The 16,724-nt window shown below is 33.5% G+C and overlaps 1 protein-coding gene across 8 annotated transcripts in view; it reads left to right on the top strand.

The window, feature by feature from the left end:
• CASD1 (CAS1 domain containing 1) overlaps positions 1–16,724 on the top strand; it is a 69,540-nt gene that overhangs the window by 33,489 nt on the left and 19,327 nt on the right. For all 8 annotated transcript variants that reach the window (XR_012011039.1, XM_072784116.1, XM_072784118.1 and 5 more), the window contains exons 4-10: positions 3,807–3,851; positions 4,913–4,975; positions 9,502–9,546; positions 9,981–10,104; positions 11,415–11,629; positions 13,243–13,665; positions 14,924–15,013. Coding sequence is in view for 7 of the 8 variants with exons in the window: in XM_072784116.1 (XP_072640217.1) it covers positions 3,807–3,851; positions 4,913–4,975; positions 9,502–9,546; positions 9,981–10,104; positions 11,415–11,629; positions 13,243–13,665; positions 14,924–15,013 (1,005 nt within the window). In the remaining variant the exon portion in view is untranslated. The remainder of the gene's footprint in view (positions 1–3,806; positions 3,852–4,912; positions 4,976–9,501; positions 9,547–9,980; positions 10,105–11,414; positions 11,630–13,242; positions 13,666–14,923; positions 15,014–16,724) is intronic.

Raw genomic sequence — 16,724 nt, 5'->3', positions numbered from 1 at the left:
AAGAATCTATAGATAATTACTAGATGTAATAAAAAGTTTAACAAGATAGCATCTATTGAGATGTAACATACAAAAATGAATTGTAGTAACTCAATAAAGCTGTTAAAAATGAGTTGCTTATCTACACACCAGGAATATAGAGTTCAAAGTCATTTAAAAAATACTGTGTAGAATAGTTAACAAAAACCATAGCGTACATAGGAATAAGTCTAGCAAATGTGTGGAAGGTCTGTATGTAGAAAAACCATAAAACTTTATGCAAGCACCATTTAAAATGATAAAATTAAATGGGAGATATACACTATATTCTGGAATGGGAAGAATCTATATTGTAAGGATGTCAGTTATTCCTAAATTGATCCATAGGTTCGGTGTAATTCAAATAAAATCCCAGCAGGATTTGTTATGGAATTTTACCAGTTGATTCTAAAATTTATGTGGAAGGGCAGCAGACCAAGAATAACCACAACAGGTCTAAAAAACAAGGTGAAAAAGACTTATTTTCCATTATCAAGATTTATTTTAATTCTGTCATAATTAAGACAGTATGCAATTGGTAGAGCTAAACAAAGAAACCAATGGAACATGATAGCTTTAAAATTAACATGTGGGGCACTTGGGTGGCTCAAGCGTCTGGCTCTTGATTTTGGCTCAGGGTCATGAGACTGAACCCCTCATGACAAAAAAAAAGTGAAATTGGAACCCCTTATCTCACATCAAGTAAAATCGTTTCTAGATAAATTTAGACTTATATATGGAAGCTAAAATTTTTAAACCTTTAGCAAAACAAAACAAAGCAAAGCAAAACAAAAAAAAATCTCAGGGAAATATCTTCATTACTTCAAGTAGGGAAAAGTTTCCTACATAAAGTGCTAACCATAAAATAAAAGATGGATAAATTCACATACATTAATCTTAAGAGTAAGATAATCTGTTCATTAAAAGATACCTTACAGAAGAAAAGACAAGCTATGAACCAGAAGATACATACAAGAGATAAAAGGACTCACAAATTAATAAAATAAAAAAATAAAAAGACAACCCAATAGAAAACAAGAGAGGAAAGGCATGACCAGGCATTTCACAGAAGAGGAAACATAAATCCCAGTATAAATCTGAAAGATGCTTAAGTTCATTAGTAATCTGGGAAATTTAAATGAAGATGGTAGTAAGATACCATTATAGACTTAGTTCGGTGACAGAAATTAAATTTTACAATGGCAAAAAATATGGAGTCTGACAAGATTTATTAAAGACTGTATCTCAAACTATTGGTAAGAGTATAAATTGTTACAAACAGTTCAGAAAATAACTTCTCATGTGAGGGTGAACCTTTATAGCCTGTGAACCTATAGAACTATTATTAAGGAAACTTATTATTACTCATTTATTAAGAAACAGATACAAGAGGTAACTTTCAGTGTTTATAATCTAGATTTGGTGCATTGTATCAACTGACCTAGAGTCTACAAAAATAGTAAATACAATATTTTATATATATAAATAAAATAAATTGATGTAGGAAACTTTTAAAAGGTCAGAAGGCATTCTAGATTATAAGAGACTTGATAACTAAATACCTGATTTTAATTGAATTCTAGATTAAAATAGAAGACCTATGGGGAGGATGTTATTAGGAAATGAGGGAAATTTGAACAAAGACTGTATATTAGATTAATGTTTTATTAATGTCATTTCTTAGGTGGGATTATAGTATTGCAGTTATGTAAGAGAATGTTTATGTTCTTAGGAAATACTTGCTTTGTGTGTTTAAGGGTGAAGTGTTATGTCTGCAGCTTACTTTCATATGGTTCAGTAAAGGAAAAACTGTGTATGTCTGTGCAGAGAGAGACAAAAAAACTAGTGTAGAAAACATAAACAATTGATAAAGGGTGGTTGGGGTGCTCATAATTTTGTCAGTTTTGCTCTAAGTTTGACATTTTTCTTTTCTTTTTTTTTTAAGTTTGACATTTTTCAAAATTGAAAGTTGGAGAGAAAGCCAATTACATGAAACAATGTAACATTTAAGGATGCATACGCATGTGACGAAACTATATAATAAAAGAGAAAACAAAATATAAAAAAAAATTCAATGTAGCTTTTCCTTTGGGTGAAGCAAGGAATTAAGGAGAGGTCCATACAGGTCACTGTGTTGGTAGTGCTCTGATTTGTGCCATGGACTTGAGCACTTATTTATTTTTACTGTGCTTTGTGACTTACATATGTGACATATTCTTTTATATATATCAAATGTTACATTAAAATGGTGTAAAGAAAGAGTGTCTGGGTGGCTCAGTCGGTTAAGTGTCTGCCTTTTGCTCAGGTCATGATCCAGGGTCCTGAGATGGAGCCCTGCACTGGGCTTCCTGCTCAGTGGGGAGCCTGCTTCTCCCTCTAGCTCTCCCTCTGCCTGCTTCTCCCCTGCTCTGTCAAATGAATAAATGAATGAATGAATGAGTGAATGAATGAATAAATAAATAAATAAAATCTTTAAAAAAATAAGTAAAATGGTAAAAGAAAAGAGAGAGATTGAGTTGAATTAACTGAGCTATGCAAAAGGAGCAAAAAGTTCATGATGCATTATTTCTCTGAAGAAGAATCTTAAGGAGATTGGGATGGGATAGGAGGAAGAAACACATGTGTGATTTTGTTTGACCCAGTATTTCCAAGATTTATTTGACCAAAGGAAACTTTTTCCATAGAACACACCTTAAGGTAGTATTGGTCCCAAGAGTCCTTTTAGGAAATGATGCTTGAATTTTAAAAGTTAGCCTGCTGATTAAAGCAAGGCTTGTTTCAGAGATATAAATATAAATACTGTTTGGTTAAATTAATGAAGACATTTCAACCTTGGTTTTAGGAAGAGAATTAGCTTCTTTATTTGACCACCTCCACCCCCCACCCCCCAGCCTTGATTTTTAACTCTGAAAGGATTTCTATTCTTTATATGGAACACTTGGTTACAAGAGGTTGTCTCCAAACTTTGTTTTTTCCTTCAGCTGGACCACATATGTACGGTTTCAAAGCGAAACTCAAAATAACCTAGAGGCATATATATGTGCACTCCTGTTCAGACAGGACTGGTAACTAGTATGCTGGTGAGCACGGACTCGATGTTGCTGCAGCAACAAACCACTCTACAATCTTAACAAGTTTTTTCCTCACATAGTGCTGCATGTTGTAGGTGGACTGGCAAGAGGCTTTGCTCTATGTGGCCATTCAGGGATTCCTGTTTGTTGGAATTTATACCATCTTCTAGTTGTATCATTTGGAACATTCTCCTTCTGCAGTCTGGCATTAGGTGAAGCCAGAGACTAGAAAATTGCCCTGGGAAGTGGGAGGTGACCCACATCACATTTAAATATGTAACATTGGCCAGAACTAGTTATGTGCTTCTGTCTAATAGTGAGGGCCAGGTTGGGGTGGGGGTGAGGGGTTAGGAGGACCAGGACTCAGGAATTGCAGAGGAGCAATCCATCCCTGCTATAGATAATGATACTAGGACTAAAGTGGAGTGTGGGAACCTTGGCAAAAAGATAATTTCTGTAGGCATGTTTACATATCTGCTTGTTTGAAGTTGAGGTTTTATCGTTGAACTATATCTTAGATATTAAAAATCACATATTAACAATGTAGTATCACTTATTTTTTGGTATTCTATGCAGGTCTTTTTCCCTTCAGGTTGAATGTAGACAATTGAGGTGTGGAGCATAAATAAATCAACAAAAGCAGCTAAAGGGAGAATTATTGACATAAAATTAATTTATACATTAATATTTGTCTGTTCTCTCTTTTTTTAATGACAGCATGGAAACATTCCTTTTGAAGACAAGATTGCATCAGTTAAAGTGGTAAGTTCATGTAATAGTAAGCTAAATGTTGTGTTGGAACTATATTCGTTGGCTAATTTATTTGTAGGTCAGCTAATGCTTTGTGTATACTAAATATATTTCAGTGTATTTAGAATAGGTAAGAATAGTTCAAATGATTGAATAAATGTTTGCACTGTTTTGTGTAGTAAAACGGAGAATTTGGTCTCATTTTTTTTAGTCCAGAAAAAAAATAATCTTTATGTTAATTTGAAACTAGTAGGTGTTCAGGATTAATATTCATAAGAGAATACATGTGAATTTTCTGAATTCCTAGTTGCAGTGACTTCTAGATACTCAGAATACAGTGGGGATCAAGACAAAGATGTCCTAGACCTAGTGGATTTTGCGAGTCATTATAGTTCTCTACATACATTAAATGTGGAATAAGGATGGTAAAAAGGAAAAAGTGGAGCATTAGGAATGTACAAAACAAGGAATTAAAAATAGTTTCCTCCTTGAGGAAGAAATATTTCAACTGAAGCTTCAAGGGTCAGCAGGAGCAAGTTAGGCTCAGTGGAAGAGTTTTATGAAAAAAAAAAAAAAAAAAGAGTTTTATGAGCATTGTAGACAGAACAGCATGTGCAAAGTCCTGGAGAAAAAGAAGCACATAGAACATTCCAGGAGCTGAACAAGAACCAAGAGGGTACTTAGAGTGAGGGAGAAAGTGGCAGGAGAAAAGGCAGAAGAATGTCTTGGTAGAGGCCAGATCCTATACCTCTTTAGTAGTGTTAAGGACTTTGGAATTTATTCTGAGGGCCATAGAAAGTCCTTGAATATTTAAGCAAGAATGTGGCAAGATCAGATTTAAATTTTTAAAAGATTACTACAGAGAGTAATTTAGAGGAAAGCAGAAGAGGATACAAGCAGAAGTATCTGAGATAGGAGTGGAGATGTTGCAGACAAGTGGTGATGTGCTCTAGGTCCTCTGTAAGACAGAGCTTTGTGTTTATTTTTATTTGTGTGTGTGTGTGTGTGTGTTTATTTTGAATGGCAGATAGAAGTTTCTTTGACGTTTGATTTTCTTATGTTTCTTTTTTTAGGATTTTTTGTGGCATCCAGAAGTTAATGGTTCCATGAAACAGTGTATCAAAGTGTGGACGGAGGTCTGTATTTGAAAATATAGGCCTTTCTGGTTTTAAGCAACCAAACTTAAAAAGCTCATGAACATGCATTGTTTTTCTCACTTACTCACCTGCCCCACTCTTCTGTACTTTATGCCAACCTTCTTAATAGTGACTGAATTGTGCTGGATTGAACCTGTCACTTTACTGAGAAGAGGGAGTTTTGATCCAGTACCTTTGCTGCCACCACTCTGACCCTACAGCAGTTATGTTTATAGCATGCTTTCCAGACAGAATTTTCTGTTACTGCTGTAGCCCAGTTAATTCAAACCCAAGTCATCTTCCTAGTACAACATACATTATTTTGAGTGTTTTCCCATGTTGTCCTTCAGACTCATGCCCAACTTCTTAAGAAACCTTTTTTGTTGTTAAATAGCCTGTTTTCTTCCCTTTATTCATTACATTTGGGACCGAAAAGTCAAGCCTGGTGTATTTTGGCTTGTAATGTTCGGAGATAAATTAGATATAAGGACTAGCATGCTATTAACCTTGAAAACCCCTAAGTCCTCACAAGTCTATTCTAGAATCTCCATAGTAGTCTCCATATAGCTCTTGGTCTGTCCTTTAATTAAACCTCTATTCTTTCCTAGAGGTGTTTGCATTCAGGATGGATAAAACAATATTCAATTTTGTTTATTTTGTTTTTTTAAATACTTGTGCCACAACGGTATTTTTCTTTGCTTCTTTTCACATTACATGTTTAGTACTCAACCACTTCATACACCAAATAAGCTTCTATAGTCAACATTTCTAATTTTGTTTCTTTGACAAAATGTGTTTAAGTTTTCAAAAAACAAAACAATGTAGACAACTTCTGGAATTCAACTTTCTGGAAAATTGCAGTCTCACGTAATTGTATTTTGTTTTTGTTATGTTCATTGCAGAAGTGTAGAATAATGTTACATGTGTATTTCAAATGATTTAAACATATGTTTTATATTTGTGCTGGACCTGAAAGTGTATCCATTAAGGTAGTAGAAATTCACAGTTAAATAAACATCAGTGTAGCATAATTTACAGGTCCTGCAAAATCACAGAAGACCTTTATTATTTACTTACCTGGAGATATATTGCATATCCAGATTTTCGGTTCTTATAATTTGCTAAAACTAGTTTTTGGAGCTTAGCTTCTGTTGTAAAATTCCATATGACTATTAGGAGAAAGGAAAGATTCAACTTATTTAGGGAGATGGCCGTGTCATTACCTAAGATTGAATAGTTGGTTGATGTATTTAAAGGGTAAGTATATGGGCAGCCCCGGTGGCTCAGCGGTTTAGCGCCACCTTCAGGGCGCTATCCTGGAGACCTGGGATTGAGTCCCATGTCAGGCTCCCTGCTTGGAGCCTGCTTCTCCTCTGCTCCCCCCTCCCCCAATAAATAAATAAAATCTTAAAAAAATAAAGAGTAAGTATGCATACATGTAGTTATGTATTTATTTTTGACTGTTTTCGTAGTAAGCTGCTAGATCCAGAGATACAATGATCCATATTTTTATGATTTTTATGTAATATTGCTAGCTTTATACTGGGTATTAGGAGTGTGGCTAGAAATTAACCTCAGTCTCAAACCTCAAAAAATTTGTAATATCTAGTAGATAGTGACTTTCTGATGAATAATAAGATGGTAATATGAAGAGTAACTACAGAATGAGCACAAAAGACTATAAAAGCACCATGGATAGAGGCACCTAGCATGGGGCTTGGTTAGGTGATGGTTTAAGAGAGCTTTACAGAGGAGGTAATATTTCCAGAAGAACTGTGGGCTTAAAAAGATAAACTCATGAACTGAAATAGTATTATTGAAGCCTACAGGCATAAAAACAACATTGAATTAGACAACTCTACTGTGATTCAACAGATATTTATTAATCACCTGCCATTTTCTAGGTACTAGTCTAAAAACTGCTGATACTCTGGTTAACTTAATTGAGTTCCTCTCCTCAAAGAACTTCCAGATGAGTAGCAGATTAATTAATTAAGAAAGTAAGATGACGAGTACCAAAATTGGGGGGAAGGATAGGGTGGTATAGCAAGATTAGAGAGTAGACACTAACTGTAAGTTTTCAAAACTAGTTTTGAGATAAAGTGATCTTAAGGGTGAGGGCCTGGTATGAGAAAGGAGGGTTGTTTCATGCACAGGAAATAGCATATGCAAAGATACTGAAGATAGAGCATAGCCCATTCAGGGAATCTTACCAGCAGTTTTAGTGTGGCTGGAGCTTGAATTCAAAGTGCTTCTTTAATTATGTTTGGTTTTGGCTGTTAACTCCATGTGCCTCATTTGGGGAGAGAGTTGATAAGAGGTGAGGTAAGCAGATACTAGATTATGAATAGTATCCTAAGCTCTCTTTGGTATGGTACAGATTTGCTCTATCTATCTATCCATCCATCCATCCATCCATCCATCTATCCATCCATTTTTATGTTACTTCTAAATACATCGCAGTTTATTTACTAAAAGTAAGAATATTGGATTGAATTTATCTTGAGGGTAATGAGAACCTCTGAAAGGTTTAAAAAGAGAATGATAACATATAGTGGGGTAGTCGTGGAAAATTAGGCTAAACTGTGAAGAAACCAACAATTTAGACTTAATTCTGTAGATGAGTAGTAGTCATGAAGAAGTCAGGGCCTCTCAGGTGGGATTTGGAGAATCTGGGTATGGTGTGAAGTGATATGTGAAGTTACTGGAATAGAAGATATTGAATAGGCAAAGAGTTTAGAGACTAAGAGAAGAAGGCTCAGTAATGGAACAATAAAAAAAAAACTTGAGAAGGGGCAGCAAAAGGGGGAAGAGGAAAAGCAGGAGAATAACTAATGTAGCACACAGAGGAGGAAAGTGTCTTTAAAAAGTAGACAATCAGAAGTATCACTTTAGGAACTAGACAGGGTAGAATTAAGCTAACAGTGTGGGGGATCCAGAGTTCCTTCATGGGAACGTGAAGCCCCAAATCCAAACACAATCAATTGAGGGATAAGTGAAAGATAAAGGAAATTATCATAGCGAGGGCAAAATGCTCTTCCAGGTAACCTGTTGGCTAACAGTGTGAGAGGGAAGGATTTGAGAGTGAGGCAGGATCGAAGGAACACTTTTTTGAGGATAAAGATGATTTAACATTTTATAGATGGGGTAAGGAAGGAGGCTAGAGCATGAAGACAAGATTAATGAGAGTTGGAGATCAGTTATTCATGGGTATAGCCCTGGATGTAGAGTGAGGCAGCAGAAACACAGAGTAAGTATTAGCTACTAAGAGGAGTAGGGAGATAGTTCTTGACTCTGTGACTTAAGGAAGATAGGTTGGATGAGGTGGTAAAGATGGAAGAAGGAAGGCTAGAGCACACAAGCCATGTAAACTCTGTTTTCTCTATGAAGTTTGAGAATTAAAGGTTATATTGAAAGTGAGAAGGAAGACAAGAGGGACCTATAGAAGGGAAATAAGTCTTGGGATAACCAGTGTGAAGAATGAGAAAAGGTGCCACCTAGAGATGAAGAAAAAGTTTCACTAAAATAACAGTGTAAAATGAAGTATGCTAGACTGAAAATGAGAATATCTATGAAGGAAATTATTGTTATTCTTTTTCTTCACTTTCATAATCTTCTATACTAGCACGTATTACTTTTATAATGAGACAATATCTGTCATTTTTATAGATGAGTCAGATTTTTTCCTAATCAGATTTCTTGCTTATTTTTAATTGTTCCTTATGGACATGATTATAATATCAGGTCTTTGATGTTGTGGAAAGTACACTTCAGGGGTCATAAGGCTTAAGTTCTGGCTTTGTCCCGAAACAGGCCTCAGCAATACCCTATAAACTTTTCTGAGTCTGTATGCTTAATTTTATAAGGATGTATAATATCTTCTTGTCTGTGTCACAAGTGGCAAGAATCTATATTAAAATGAGCTAATTTAAGATAATTTAATAAATTACTAAGTACTATATATTTGGTGGTATTAGTAATAGTACAATTTGCATTTGGTGAGGATTTCTACCAAATTTCCTCTGGGGTTTTTTTGTTTCATTTTGTTTTGTTTTGTTTGGACAGTGTAGTCTATAATAATACTGGATTTTGCTTTCTCAAAGATGACATTCTTTGTATTTTATTTAACATTTATACCATGTACCCTCTAGGTTTCCCTGAATATTTTTTAATTTACTGAAATAATATGCTTGAGCTTTACTCTAAACAGTTTACTCAGAATTCAGAACAATATTAGGCCATATTAGATTTTAGTGATGTGTTTTCTTTTTTTTTTTCTTTTTTTTTAAGAACATCAAAGAATTAAACATACCAGCTTCATGGCATCCTGTTAACCACATAACCATATAAGGCTTTAGGTACTGGATGTTCCATCTAGTTATAACAAGAATCCAGTAAGAAACTCTATAAAATTAAAATGCATTTAGAAGAAAAAACTTAAATTTAAGGCAAAAAGTAAGTCATGTCACTTATATTAATTCCCTTAACTGGATAGAACACTATTATAAAGATTTTTCTTTATTTAGGATTCTGTTGCAAAACCCCATGTGATTGTAGCAGGAGCTGCCACAGTAAGTTATTATCTGTATTCTTACATAATGATTTTTGTTTCATACTTAAGGACATGCTAAGAAACAGTTAACTTATGTTAAATAGAATTCTTGATTGTACTTATATTTCAATTCCCATTTCTATTATAATTAATGAGGCTGATGAATTTTCATGAAGAAATCTGAGTGAACTTCGTAAACTTGGTGTTAAATGTCAATATTATTTTATATCTAAAATTACATTCTTTTAACTCAATGTTATACATTGAGTGTCTAATTTTACATTAGCTTTTTCTAATTGCCTTCATAGATTTCATGAAATAATTTGACTAATTTTTATTCTAATGTTGAATAAAAATGGGAATTATCTTAAAATAATAACGTCTGCTACAATAGAGCAAATTATAATTTTTCTGTGATAAATACTGAATTAATGCCTAATTTTTACTTCTTAGTGGTCTATCAAGATTCACAATGGTAGCAACGAAGCGCTTTCCCAATATAAAATGAACATTACCTCCATAGCCCCACTTTTAGAAAAACTGGCAAAGACTAGTGATGTTTATTGGGTCTTACAAGGTAAGGAATGAGTAATGAACAAATGTCATTTTGTATATATTCTGAGGGATGAGTTTTTATTGTTTCCTGTTTCAAGAAGCAAAATTACTCCTTTATGAAAATAAATCTTGAAATACGGTTTGTAAAATTAGAATAAATTTGAGTTATTTGCTTTCCTTTTTTGAACTTTAGGAGTGGACAGACTAATAAATAAAATAAATAAAAATAAATAATAAATAAGAATATCCCTCAAGGTCGGGACGCCTGGGTGGCTCAGTGGTTGAGCGTCTGCATTTGGCTCAGGGCATGATCCCAGGGTCCAGGATCAAGTCCCACCTCAGGCTTCCTGTGAGGAGCCTGCTTCTCTCTCTGCCTATGTCTCTGCCTCTCTCTGTGTGTCTCTCATGAATATATAAATAAAATCTTAAAAAAAAAAAATCCCTTAAGGAGCCTCCGCATACAAAAAGGCTGCAGAATATAACAAAGAGAATAAGTTCTCAAAGGCAAATGAGATGTTTAGCTCTTTTTTCTTTTTATTTCTTACAAAATATATTTATTGTAATTGGGGAAATATAAAATTATTAAGTCTGTTTCATAACATTAGACCTATTGGAAGTAAATGTACTTTGGAATTAACAATATATTTCTATCATACCATCTAGCTTATACTTGGTAATGAAATTCTTTAAGAGAAAGTTGACATTAGATCAAGTCATTTCAGGAGTTTATTAAATGTCCATTATTTAATGCCTAGCATAATATGATATCGCCTTGGATATTTTAGCAACTCAACCTGCTTGTTAGAAATTCTTATGATTATTTCCAAATTGAATGTCAAGTTGAATGGAACAACAGAGTGGTGATAATCTGTTCCGTATATTATTTACAGACTCATTGTTAACCTTTTTCTTACTAAAATGAGAAAAAACTAAATTATTTATGGTAAGTGATAAGGGACCTTGATCCTCAATAATATTACTTCCTAACTATGTCAAGAAAGCAGTGACAGTAGAAAAGAAAAGATTGACTGCTACTCTTAATTAGGCATTCTTCCCCAATCCAGTTTTAAATTCCCATTGCCCAGTAGAACTCAATATCCCCAAATTTTAAACTCTTAATACATACTAGAACATAAAAATGTTTCCTTAAAGCTGTGTATGTAAGAGGAAAAAAAGGGATAAAAGTTCTTTAAATTTGAAGGAGATACTGATTCAAAGCATTGGAACCGTAACAACAAAATATGAAATGCAATCAACTAACTTGCATGATCGCAATTTCTACTGATAGGGACTTTTTAAATGTGTTTTAAAAAATATGTGTTTCATGTGCAGATCCTGTTTATGAAGATCTATTAAGTGAAAATAGGAAAATGATCACTAACGAGAAGATAGATGCCTACAATGAAGCTGCAGTCAGTATTTTGAATAGTAGCACCAGAAATTCTAAATCAAATGTTAAGATGTTTAGTGTTTCCAAATTAATTGCTCAAGAAACCATCATGGAATCTTTGGATGGCTTACATCTCCCTGAATCAAGCAGAGAAACTGTAAGAATTCTTGTATTTGTCAGAATATAGAAACTATAATATCTTATTGGTTATAGCTATACATCACTATAATATGGTTAACAAATTATTTATTTTATTCCAGTCTTAATTACTTGTAGTTATTCTGTCTAAGCATATATCTATAAATAATTTTGCTTTCCATCTCCTCGCTGAATATAAAAGAGGGAAAGAGGTTATGGAAGGGAGGAAATGAAGCTTCATTTATTGAGTGCTAATCACTATTAATATACCTTATCTCCTAAGAAGCTTATACGTTCTCAGCACACTCATGTTTAAAAACTATTACTTTATGTTCTCTTTGCCTTAAACCTTAAATTTATAACATTAAGCTTCTGTGAAGAGCACATTTTTAACATATGTAGGATCATTTTTATTATTTCCTTATAGTCCTTATACCCTAAGTATTATTCAAGGTATGTAGTAGTTACTGCACAAATCCAGATAGATGGATGGAAAGGGATTTTAGGTTAAATAAAGAGAACTGCATAGTTGTAACTTTTCACACACAGTAGAATAGATATTATGTAGTTAATGTTTTCTTATAAAGCAGTGATTCTTAATCTTTTTGAAGAGCACATAACCTCTATAAATATTCAGTAAAAGGCAATGATTCTGTTCCTGACATGTAGAAAAATGCATGTTTGCATAAACACACACATGGTTCTCCATATGCTTTAAGGGGCTTTTTGGACACCCCCCGGAACTGTTTAAGAAGCTAGGTTGGAGTTTGTAGGCTAGTATCTTCAAGAGTGCCAGATACAGAACTTCCTGAAGTCACAGGGCTAAAAGGATGAGATTTTCTAAATAGTTGAGTATTTTGAATGCTTAGGCTTAAGTAATCATTTTAGAGTTCCAAAATTCCCTAAACTATAAAATTTTTATAAAACTAGATTTGACTGAATTTTCAACTAGACAATCTTGGCAGCTTGTCTAGAAGATTTTTATTATACTGAAACCATGTTGAAGAGTCCACATTTTATTTGACATTGGAAATCTTAAAACTTTAGACCCGTAAGTGGTCCATAAACTGTAAACCAAATGAAAAGCGAATCACAAATATTGTTAGCTAAGAATTAGTGATTTTTTTGGCAGACATAATTTTACATCTTTTTTTTTTTAAAATACCTAAAGACTAGGACTCTATCTTAAGTATCCTTGGTATCTTCTGTGTTGAAAGTCTGCTAATTAGAATTCTTTGGGCTTTGACATCTGTCCGTATTTTTTTCACCAAAGGTCATGGCCCATTAGCAACCATGAAATCAGTATTTTTTTTAAAGAATAGAATAGAAAAATGTTAGTGTGCCTTCCAAATAGTAAGGGTAGATATTGTTTGCTGTATATGTGTTCTGGGTCACATTACAAAATGAATCGTTCATTTTGGATCATAGTCCAGGAAGTTTGAAAAACCCTGAACTGGCTATTACAGCTTGAAGGAATATCATTATTTGCATGAGTGTTTGGGAAATGGTAGCAAAAAAGTACAAAGGCATTTTGGTTTCAGTGCTGAAAAGTCAGTAGTATTCACAAGAGAAAATCTAATGCAAGATATATTACTGACAAGATAATAACCAAATAACTTGATTTGTTCACAGAGTGCAATGATTCTTATGAACGTGTATTGCAATAAGATTTTGAAGCCTGTAGATGGTTCCTGTTGTCAGCCTCGGCCTCCTCTTACTCTCATCCAGAAGCTAGCTGCTTGTTTTTTCACTTTATCTATTATCGGATATTTAATTTTTTATGTAATCCATCGTAATGCTCACCGGAAGAATAAGCCATGTACTGATTTGGAAAGTGGAGAGGAAAAGAAAAATATTATCAATACCCCTGTGTCTCCATTAGAAATACTTTTACAGTCTTTCTGCAAACTTGGCCTGATAATGGCTTATTTCTATATGTGTGACCGTGCGAATCTATTTATGAAGGAAAACAAATTTTATACACATTCAACTTTCTTTATTCCAATTATCTACATCTTGGTTTTGGGAGTATTTTACAATGAAAATACTAAGGAGGTAAGAGTCGTTTCCTTTTTAGCTCATGTTATCCTTTATATCTCACTATAAACTCTGGATTAAATAAATAATATCATTTTTCATGCCAAAATATTCAAATATGTATATAGAAGACAAAGGGATATTGTAGTTGTACTTTGCCTGGTGGACTCTTAACAGTTGCCTTTTTGAAACAGCTTGGAAAAAGTTCAGAGTCACGTGAAGATAATTGAAAGTTGATAAATAATGATCTGTGAAAAGATGTCATAACTTAGTGTTATTTGTCTGTTTAAGGATGGAGAAAGTGGAGGTACTTCCGATTTTATAATGGTCTGCAAAAATGAGATATTATTATCTATATAAGGTTAAAAAAATAAGTGAAAACATAATTAAAAAATGCCTATATTGCAAATTTTGTATTTGTATATTTAAACAGCCAGAGATTGTATATATACAAATTCGAATGTACATAATAATGTGGGCACTGCTTACAATATTCTGAATTTACTATTTTAGAATTACTGTTAATTGCTCACAGTGTTAGTGTAACTTCTTTATAAGGCATGATTTATTTGAATTCATAAACTCTACTGTAAGAAATAACTCTTATATGAGGATGACTAATCAGTTTTTTCATCTCCAGTGAGAATATCCTTGGGAAAATAAACTATAATAATAGACCCTTTTTTCACAATAAAGTGTAAGAGAACTGTAAGGTCTTTTCTAACTGAAACTCTAAGATTTTTTTTTAATTATAAAATGCCATTTTTTAGCTTTACAAACATATCTGTCATAGTTTAAATGTACTCTTAATATAAAACCATAGGTAGCAACTTAAATATTTAAAATCTCTCTTAGGGGATCCCTGGGTGGCGCAGCGGTTTGGCGCCTGCCTTTGGCCCAGGGCGCGATCCTGGAGACCCGGGATCGAGTCCCACGTCGGGCTCCCGGTGCATGGAGCCTGCTTCTCCCTCTGCCTGTGCCTCTGCCTCTCTCTCTCTGTGACTATCATAAATAAATAAACATTTAAAAAAAGAAAAAGAAAAGAAACTTAAAAAAAATCTCTCTTAATTTATATTAATTTTCAAATTCATGTTATATCTTAAATAGCTTTATTATATCTTTTATCAAATCAAATGCCAATCTTTGTTTTTCCCCCCAAGGTTCTTTTGACAGAAGCATTAGCTTTATATCCTATAAGAAAAATTTACTTAATAATAGCTTTATAATGAATTTTTTTTATAATGAATTTTAAAACAGACTTTGGTTCTTTCCACAGACTAAAGTGTTAAATAGAGAACAAACAGATGAATGGAAAGGCTGGATGCAACTTGTGATTCTGATTTATCATATCTCTGGAGCAAGTACAGTAAGTATTTTGAATTTAAGTTCAGAAATCATAGGAAATGGTGGGACTTTACTGTTGCTTTCAGGGCTTTCAGGGCATCACCTCTTGTGTTTTATATTCTCCACCATTTAGAGAACCATTTTATTTCCCACCCAGTCTTTATTCCTTAACCATTCTTCTCCTACCACCTGACTCTTTGAGAATATATAGTTTTAAGGCAATAATTTATTTGTTATACCTTGCCTTAATTTTAATTTATAGAAACAGCTGATAACCTAAGAGAAATAATACTCTTATTAATACTCTTAGGTATTATTTCATGCCACCCTGTAGGACAGCTAATGTAAACTCAGGAAAAAACTATATAGATGCAAAGGATTTCAAATAGGCAAGTTACTATCAAAAGAAATCAAAATAGATGATTATATTTACATTCTGTTCTTACTTGCATTTTAGGACGTTTGGCCAACTATTTTTACTCCTTTATAGTTTAAAACCTTAGACCTTCTCTTGCCTCAGTATTTACAGAACTCCGGTGCTAATGGATTGACCATTGTACCACCCATGTGCCCTCTTTCCTAAGTATTACGTCCTCCATGAACTGGAGGACCATTTCTTTGCTCATCTATTGCCTTCGGTACATGGACAAAATCATTTTTTCCTTCTCCCAGGAATTAAAAGTCGGAATTCTCATGGTCTCAGAATACCTTGGATTTGTCAGGGGTAGAAAAAATGTATCCCCAGTTGTAATATTCCAGGTACATTGCAGTTAAGGTCAGCTTTTGAGGGTGAACTTAGGTATCTAATAACCGCTTTTCATGCAAGCTTTACAGTGAAGATACAAACTAATTTCTATAAAACATGTTTTAAAAATTTAAGAAACTCATTCATAATTATGGAACTACCTGTTTTTTTATTGCCTTTGCTTACATAAGGCACACATCTGTAAATAATATTTGAATCAATGATAAATTGAGATAGGAGGGAAGTATTGTCCAGACAGAAATATTTTGAAATTTCCATAGCAGCAGTTAAGGTTTTTTTCTCTAACAATTTTTCTTTAACAGGTATCTCTAACAATTTGAAAATAGTATTATTCTTCATTGAGTCTTTTAATCATTTCCAAAAATTGTCAGTGATTTTATGGATGGTTTGTTTGAAGGGCAGCAGATAAAAGAATGAAGTATAATTTATAATTTATACGGAAATTATATGGCTATGATACATATATATGTGGCAGCAATGAAATTCTCGTAATGCTGCAGCTGAAGGGGACCTTGTGCATTCAGGTGGTTACAAAAGATCCCAGACAATAGAAGAGATCCAAGGCAAGGAGAGATGAGGATAGTAAGTAAGACTTAGTTTATGAGCCCAGTTCAGAATTTGGAGGATATATTTGTCAGATTCTCTAAAAAGTAAGTAGAGATGAATATTGAATCCTAGAAATCTCTCTGACATATGAATAAAGATTAGATTAATTTGAGAGGGAAAAATGGCTTTGTTTTAAGAAAATGCCACTTAGAGACATAATTAATTGCTGACATATTAAAGGGTGATACTCCTATTAAAAAAATCAGATAGAAAGAATTAATGGCAGATTAAGTTCCTCAATTCACTGGTTCCAGAAAGAATTCGGATCATAAAAAGATGAAGGCAATTTGGCATTCTATTATAATCATTTGCTAAGCTAGCATTCTAATTCTAATATATCTTAGACTACATCCCAGTATAT

Source organism: Canis lupus, chromosome 18 (genome assembly GCF_048164855.1).
Source record: "Canis lupus baileyi chromosome 18, mCanLup2.hap1, whole genome shotgun sequence".
In the NCBI taxonomy this organism is placed as follows: Eukaryota; Metazoa; Chordata; class Mammalia; order Carnivora; family Canidae; genus Canis; species Canis lupus.
This window is presented reverse-complemented; position numbering and strand designations above follow the sequence as displayed.